Source organism: Lampetra planeri, chromosome 11, assembly GCF_965212315.1.
Source record: "Lampetra planeri chromosome 11, kcLamPlan1.2.h2, whole genome shotgun sequence".
Taxonomy (NCBI): Eukaryota; Metazoa; Chordata; class Hyperoartia; order Petromyzontiformes; family Petromyzontidae; genus Lampetra; species Lampetra planeri.
The window spans coordinates 1,405,201-1,413,853 of NC_136117.1; the positions used below are offsets into that span (position 1 = coordinate 1,405,201).

General features: G+C 45.3%; 1 protein-coding gene across 1 annotated transcript; it reads right to left on the reverse strand.

Moving 5' to 3' along the window:
- Positions 1 to 1,807: 1,807 nt before the first annotated feature.
- On the reverse strand, positions 1,808 to 6,601 carry C11H11orf98 (chromosome 11 C11orf98 homolog). Its single transcript, XM_078598582.1, has 4 exons — positions 6,401 to 6,601; positions 5,506 to 5,609; positions 3,361 to 3,452; positions 1,808 to 1,979 (listed from the first exon to the last, which is right to left on the reverse strand). The coding sequence occupies exons 1-4, from the start codon at positions 6,434 to 6,436 to the stop codon at positions 1,840 to 1,842; spliced, it is 372 nt and encodes a 123-aa protein (XP_078454708.1). The 5' UTR covers positions 6,437 to 6,601; the 3' UTR covers positions 1,808 to 1,839.
- Between the last annotated feature and the right edge of the window lie 2,052 nt (positions 6,602 to 8,653).

An 8,653-nucleotide genomic window follows, 5' to 3' on the forward strand; every position in this document is an offset into this window, starting at 1 on the left:
GAGGGGGTGGGGGTGGCCATCACCACCTTTGTCTCCCCCGTGGCGATGACTGTCGCCACGACCGCGGGAGCAACTCTGCAAACGCCGCGATCCCCTCCCGGCCCCCACCCTGAGCACACGCACACAATGCTTACACGTGCTTCCTTTAGCATTGGCCTTTGTTTGCACAGCGGATTAATGCTTAACCACCCGGGGGGGGGGGGGGGTATGCGTGCATATTAATATCTGCCGCTGCTTCTTAATCGCAGGTACGCGCATATTCATACCGCCGTCGTTTATTTTGTTTAGCGCCAGCCTTTGTGAGTGAAACACGCGCTTCGTTCGTGTGGTGGTGGTACGCGTGGGTTTGCAGCGCCCCCTGCAGGAAAACGACGGAAAGTGCAGCGTTCATCAAAGATCAAGTTGTGCGCTTATGAGTATATTAAAATTGACATCCAATATTGCTAAACGTTACTTTTGCAGTAATCCAAAAATTTGTAGCAATGAATTGCCGTACTGACATTGTATCTCTACATTTCATTCACTTGCCTCTGAAAGACTACCAGCGGTTTACAGTTACAAATGCAAAGTTCCACTCGTTTACAGCGACGCTCATTGGTTTTTCATGCCGACATTATTGGCTCTTGGCAATAACGACAAACCTTGTGTCACTTGAGGTTGCCTGAACTAAGTGTTAAATGAACGATTGTCAAAACTATTTTACGTTGTTTTGATGGCGAATCCAGATTCATGGCTTCTAAATCTGGTGGGAGAATTTCAGAAGCGATTCAAAAAGGTGAAGAGGAGTCAGAAACTGGCTACGCACTAATTTATTATTCAAACCACAGCCACACTTGTTCCGAAAACCAACCCCGAACACGCGCTTAGCCCCATTTAAACCCTCCATCTCCGCCTCGCACGCAGAGTCCGTGACGTCAGCGCCCCTTGACCCCCGTCGAGTGCATTCCCGTGTGATTGGTGTTTGCGCTGTTGAATGATTGCATGTCTGCGGTGCAAGTGCGTGTGGATGGCTCAGACATCCCCTTACAAAGGTAAAGGTGCAGCCTTGCAATTGCTTTGCCACTTCTGGCAAAACGCCAGACTTAAGCGAGTCGGTGGCCTATCCCACGTTGATCAGATGCCTCGAAAATGTAGGTGTACCCACACTTTTCCCCACCGTGCCAATCACAAGCATACGTACAAATGAAACCTGCCGATCGAGTGGTGTACTCATTCATACTTGTTGCATGGACAGAGTTGGGGGGTTAATAAACTATTCCCAGTGTCAACTGCTGTGCTGGGAGTTGGAATAGGATGATGATCTATGGGTTGCAAGTCCATTGTGCAAACTTATTTATTTCGCAAAACACGATATTTTTTAAATAAATTTTAAATCCAAAAAGAATTTTTTTTGCAAAGTAAATATATGATCAAATAAAGCACGAGTGAGAAACAAAACCAATGCAGACCAAAAGTGGTTTAATAAAATCCCCCAATTACGTACGGTGCGAAAGAAGTTGTAATTGTTTACAGGGGAGCAGAGGCGGCATGGGGTTGCACTCATGTCCTTGCTGATCTAGAAACTTCCCGAGAGGGGCTTTTTTAGGGTCCAACAAAATTAAAATCATTCAATGTATTTTCTGTCATCAATAACAAACACCGCTATTCTGCGTCTCCTGAGGGGAGAAAGCCACCCCCATTGCTTCCTCCCCCTGCTTCCCTTGCATCCTTGTTAGGAGTTGGTTGTATACAAGCCTCATCTTCATACACAAATATTCGTCTTTTGATACAGGTTTCTCTTTAAAGAAATACAAAAGCGAGATTATTATATATTTCATTTATTTATTAACAATGAATTGACTAAACTACAACAGCTGTGTTTTCTGTCATCTCCACATCAGCTGGCTGCTGCTGTTTCTGCTTCCTCTTGCGCCGCGAGGAGGTGGTGCTCTTCTCCGACAGCTGTTCACCAACTAGCGATGGCTGGGGCTCTGTCTCCACTGGAAGGCGCAGGCACAGGAGCACAGGCATCACAATCAGTGTCACCGGCAATTGCCACTGCAATATTGGCTGCTGTGCCATCCGTTTTCTCAGTACAGCCAGGTAGCATGATAGGCATTCAAGCCTTGTGCTCAGCAACTCTTAATTCTTTTACTGTGATAAAAAAACGAAGTCAAGTGTACAGATTCCAAATAACTAAACATGCTATTGTCCATCTTACCTATTGGGTAATACAATACATTTCATACCAGGTCAAAAAATCATCAGCAGCCATGATCAATCCACTGTTGGATGAAGGCCTCCCCAAGCCGGTGCCACCTTACATGACCCTGAAAATGTAATAATCCACCCAGCACCCACGCATGAACTGATCTCATTGCTCCATCTCCTCGGTTGACGTCCCCTCGATGTGTGCCATTAAATATTACATTTAAATATTCTTGGAAAATGCTTCAGGAGTTTACAGTTATTAATTTGAATAGACTTGTGCAATATTTCTGAGTTTAAAAAAGCACACATACTAAGCTATGATTTAACTATTTATTTGCGATTGGATCAAGGTTAACCCTGCTTTATAACCTTAAGACATGCCCAGGTCGAGCCAGATTCACACACAAACCTCACATTCCACAAAGCACAAACGCAACCTGAAATCGAAACACAAGCTGCTCATATCCTGCCCATAATTCCCATCCTGTAATGCTTCCCTGCATTCAACTCCTTTCAGCGTATAGCCTTAAAAGACTGTAGTAGCAAGTGCTGGTAGCGAGCGCCTATGAAGGCCGGCATGGCTCACGAGGTGGTGGGTGGCCAGCACCATGCCCAGCTGCCTTCGTCTCCCCAGTGGTGTTGTTTACTACACAGCACTACAGGTACTCATGAGGCTGAGTCAACCTAGGGGAGGCCCAGACTAGTTCAGATAATCGTCACTGGCGTTGACCATGAGTGAGTATCGAACTCAGGTCGCCAGGTTCACAGCACAGCATGCTAACCGCTACACTACCACACCCGGTACAACCACGTGTCCATCAGATGCTGCACAGCCTTGATAATTAAGTACTCACCTGCAATCAGTCACTTAATCACTGTTCTATCCCTACTACCATGATTATTGTGCCATAAACGTAATTCTTCAATTTCTCCACCTATGTCTACCAGACCATTTATTCTCATCCCCAGTGTTTAGCCACCAAACGGCAGGTCAACAAACTTATATTTCTGCTTCTTCCCTCGCACTGCTCCACACTTTGGAATTCCCTTCCTCTTTTAACCTTGCTACATTCAAGAAACTCTGATAGTGCTATGTGTTGCTGGCCGTTTAGACGCCTTTCGCCTGTGCTCAGCATTTATGTAAAAAAACTACATAAAACAAGTCCGCACCCTGCATGGTGTTCTGCTCCCTCTGAATGTGACGCAGCCTCTTCAGCTGCTTTCTTCGTCTTTTGCCAGAAACAGGCGTTTCCTTGGGAGGCCTGAAACACAGACGATGACACACATTGTTGAAGACCGTGTCTGCTAACAAGGGCTTAGCGTTGGTTCAAGGATTAGCAGAGGTCCAAGGATTAGTGGTGGTCCATCAATTTGGACCACCACATCCATCAAGTGATAAAGCTGCTTGCTCCCTGGCTTGGCGCAAATGCAGTGCAGCATAAATACTAACAAAACCCATCAGTTTTTAATACAACCTATCCCATATGCTCCAGGATTAGACAATGTAATAATGTTTAGTACTTGTACATTGTGCGAACACCTGCTTTGTGACACGTCTCAGGGTTCCGTGAATGGCATGGTGCTGCAATTCAAAACAATTACTAAAGTGATGCAGTCGATGTAAATAATTTCCTATAAATCACAAGGGAATAATAATTTGGTATGTTTGGTGATCACGCTATTCAAATGGAGCAAGGCTATTGACGAAGGTGCTATGTTTAACATGCATAGCAGTGGTTTCACAGTAGGGGGCCGTGGTGCCATGTGTATGCCTCATTGCACATTTTTCAGGTAATTTTTCAAATTTGGAAAACTGACCATGACCACAGCACATAATGGAAATCTCTTTTCAAATGACAGGTTCTTTAACATCTTATGTAAAGCAGACGGCACATATTTAATGGTTAGTACATGTACAGATAACCAGGGTGGCCCACTAGAACCTCTGCCACAAGTGGCGAACACCCAATAATGTGACTGAATATAATATTTGCTTCAATTCATAGTCTCATTACAAAGGTAGTTGGGATTATTTAAAATAATGGTGTAAGGATACAGATGATAATTTAAGGCTCAGTGTACATATATATAAGAATCAATGTTTTGATTTACGATAATTGTATGCATGTGTTATATGTAGGCTAATGAAGAAAAGTTGTACCAAGTAAACATGGCAAAAACGAGATGAAGATTTTGATTCTTGAATTAAATTGTGGTCTTAAATTGTAACAATGCATTCAACATTGGTGATCGAATCCCTACTAGTTAAGACAGGTGAGCAGAACCCACACTTACTTTATGGATAATCTCAACTCTGACACTATATGTAAGACTTTAAGGAAATTTCCAAAGCTCAGTTAATTAAGAGTTGAAAGTAGTTGCAGTGGTATTTGGAGAAAAAAAACTTTACGATCAATAGCATGACATGCAAATCTTTCCATGTAGAGAAAATCCGCGATCATATGTGGGCTCCATATGACGATGTTTATCGGACGAAGGAGCCACGCGACTTGATTAATCTGCAATAAGTTCACAGACTTTAAAGGTTACGAGTGTTTCTTAGAGATAAATTGTCCCAATCTACCATTGAGGTCTATGGCAAAGGATTTTCACTTTTTTTTACTTGAATTTCAAAATTCTTCTCGATAACACAAATCACATCAGCATTAGTTTATGCTGATGCAAACATAATATATAATTGCAAAGTAAATAAAGCTTTTTTCGATTTAAAGCTTTCGTGACTGCAGGGATTCATCTTCTTGGTTCTTTCGGTAAAGTCACGTAGAAGGGAAATAATAAAATAATAATTAATAAACCAATACTCATTCCCTCACCCACTCATTCAGACGCTGTCTTTCCGACAGACCTGTTCTTCACCTGACGGCTGCTTGCGTTGTGGCCGAAACGTCGTGATAATTATTTTATTGTTTTATTTTTATTATTTTATTATTTCCCTTTACGTGACTTTACCGAAAGAACCAAGAAGATAAATAAAGCTTAGCTCTGCGTTTCCCTGCAGCTCGGCGTTAGCCCACACCCACTCACAGGGATCGCGATTTTCGGACGGAGATGCGTTTCACTTTGTTTTTCCCTGTAGCTCCACGATTCTATCTCCAGCTACGCAATTCAAACGCCGCACAGAGTTCATATTGCAAGGAAGCCGTGGCCTATTTAGCGATTTGCTAACATCGTCAAACTACGTGTATCATCTGTTTACACATCGCGCGCACGCCGTGCTGCGATGACTGGACTCGTCACCGCGTCGCTGTCCACCGCGGCAGTGGCGCTGCGGTGTCACTGCGCACGCCACCGTACCGGGCAGGCTGCGTGAGTGCGACCGCCGCGGCGCGGGCTTTCTTGTTGAACAGTCGATCCCTTTTGAGAGTTCGGCGCAGCCTGACGACGCTCTTCCTCACTTCCTGCAAGACAACCAACATGTACCGGCGTCAGTGCCTTGACTGGCAAAAAGAGGCAAAGATCCCCCGTATAGCCTATAGCAGACTGTTGGCAGCAAGTGTTGTTAGCGAGTAGCTGGTATGAAGGCTGGCACGGCACACGAGGGGGTGGATGGTCAGAACCAAGCCCGGCAGCCTTTGTCTCCCTAGTGGCGATGTTTACACAACGCACCAGGTACTTATCTAAGTCTGAGTCGACATAGGGGAGGCCCAGAACCGGCTCAAATAATCGTCACTGGTGTTGAGCGGCAATCGAACTCGGGTTCGTGGCGCAGCGCGCTAACTGCTACGCTACCGCTCCCCACCACCCGGCTTGTTGGGGCAGGTTCCGTTAGTGAGCAGCGATTAAGACCGACACGGGGCACGAGGCCAAGTCCAGGATCGGCAGCCTTTAAAGTCTCCCCAGAGCTGATATATAATCTCACAAGGGAACCCCAGGACCTGTTCAAACATTCGTCACTGTTATTGGTCGTGAGGAGAAATCGAACTCGGGTCGTCGGGTTTGCAGCGAAGTGCGCTCACCACCACACTACCGCTCCCCACACAAACTCACTAAGGCCCTCTCGCACACGCTTTCGCTCTCACTCCCTCGCCTTGGCTTGCGTACGGTGCGAAAGACGTTCAACATACCAACACACATTCCCTCTCACGTTTTCACAAGAAAACTCGCTCATGCACACGCGCCCTCTCCACTCCCTCGCGCTCTCCCTCACAGGTGCCCTCTATCGTCGCCCTCTCGCCCTCTCGCCCCTCACCATACGAGGCCTGTTGATGTGGCCTCCGGGACCCATGCTCGCTGCTTGCTGCTGCTGCGTCCCTCGTGTGAGGGGGAGAGCACGTGTGGTGACGTCACAACCGCTTCCTGCCTCGTTCCCACGTCTACTTCCGCCTTGCGGGGTTCCCCATTGGCTTGGGACGCATCACGTGACTTATTTTTTGGGGGGTGCTTCTTTTTCCCCCACCCCTCCGTCCTGCGGGGGAGGGGCGTGGTACGAGAAGGGGGAGGGGCGAGCTGAGGGGAGGGGCGAGTGCTGGGCAAGGGGCGGGGGGAGGGGCCTGGTGCAATAAGGGGGAGGGGCGAGATGAGGGGAGGGGCGAGTGCTGGGCAAGGGGCGGGGGGAGGGGCCTGGTGCGATAAGAGTGAAGGGCGAGATGAGGGGAGGGGTGCGTGGTGGGAGAGGGGCGGGGAGAGGAATATCCTCCACTGTTTTTTTCGGTAAAGTTATTTTTATTATTTACTTTTTACTTTTTACCTACGTGACTTTACCGAAAAAACCTAAGAGTATAAAAGTAACGTAGATAAAAAATAAATAATAAAATTAATAGATATAAAATAATAAATCACGACGTTTCAGGTGGGACCGTCACAGCTAAATTTACTGTATCAAGTGGGATTAAATAGACGTTTTAATACATGTTTTATCCTACAACATCAGAGTGCAGCGCCACAATGACAATAGTTTAAAGCGATTTGAAGCATGTTTTATTTGGGGGGGGGGGGGCAGAGCTTTGTGACGTCATATTTGAGAGGGCGGTCTGACTTTTGTGACGCCGTGTGACGACGGGGGGGGGGGGGTTCAAAAATCGTCCAAAATCGCGTGACGTCATTTATGGACGGCCCCCTAGGAGCAACGGTCATCACGCTAGTTTCAGCAGAAACGGGGACCCCATGGCCATCCCTTTCAGTTTATCGCTAAAGTGCTCCATTCTCGCCAAGACGAGGAGAGTTCTCTGCCAGAATATCCCCGCTGTTGTGTCTGTGGTGGAGCACCAATATACAGTTCTGCGCTTGAAGGAATTAAAAATAAAGCAGTTGGGTTCACTGATAAACCAACACTCACTCATCGGACATGGAAGATGTGGACACCTCATCCAAAGGTGTGAAATGACCACGTCCGAGGCTCCTCGTCGATTAACTCGAATCGACTCTAACTTCCACTTCTCACTCGCACTGTGTTCCAGATCTCTCAAGGATCTGCGAGCTCCTCACACAGTCCAATCTGGTTAAACATCAGAATGGGTCAAAGGCAGGGCCAGCCTGAATGTTTCAACCCTGTGTACTGCTGGATTGAATGAATAAAAACCAACCTTCAGGCAACTCTACATTCGACTACTGGACTCTTTTAAATCTAGTCAGCGGTGGGATCAAATGCCACGTTCATGCAGAAACAAACATGCCGCGTCTTGCTTTTTGGTAAATTTTCTTTCTTAAAAAAATCAACTTAAAATAAAAATAGGATTTGGGAGGATAAATTGGGTACCATTACATCAAAGCCGCACTACATCATAGCCCCAGATGTTTGCAAAACGTCTGAAATTAATTCCAATATATGTATTTCAAGTACAGTAAGTCTCTTGAAAACATTGCAAACAAATGTTTTTTTGGGTAAAAGCATCAAATTGTGTCTAATAGGCATTTAGTATGTTTTTTTTTTACTTCATGTGGCCACATTGGTTCGGATATGTGCATGCTGTTTGTTGTAATGGACAGAGTTTTTCGAAATATATTGTCCATGTTTATAAAAGTCACTCGCTTCAACAAGAATGGATTCCAGTCGGGACAATGTCACCACCTCCCAAAAATGTTTCATTGTATATCCTAAAGCTGCATGGGGTTCTCTTAAATATTTATAGTATCCCCAACGTTTTGGAACCATATATTTTCGTCTCTTGGCATCTCCATTCTGTCATCTCGGTCCTCATTAAAATATTTACATTGTTATTAAAATCACTTAAGTTTAAGTGAATGTAATTTTACAACAAAAATGCTAAGAAGTTTTTATTTTCAAATCTGTTATTGTGGAATGCTTTGATATTGTCTGTCGGCCCAGTCACCCTTGAAAAAGAGCTTGTATGTCCTGTATGTATGTTGAACTTTTTTCGCACCGTACGTAGCTAACCGCAATAATAGTTGCGGGCTTTCCTTGGGAAATACACTTCTGATTCGGTTCCCAAAATATACGATATTAACATTTTTGTTCTTGTTTGGTGTATCTTAAGACATAGAA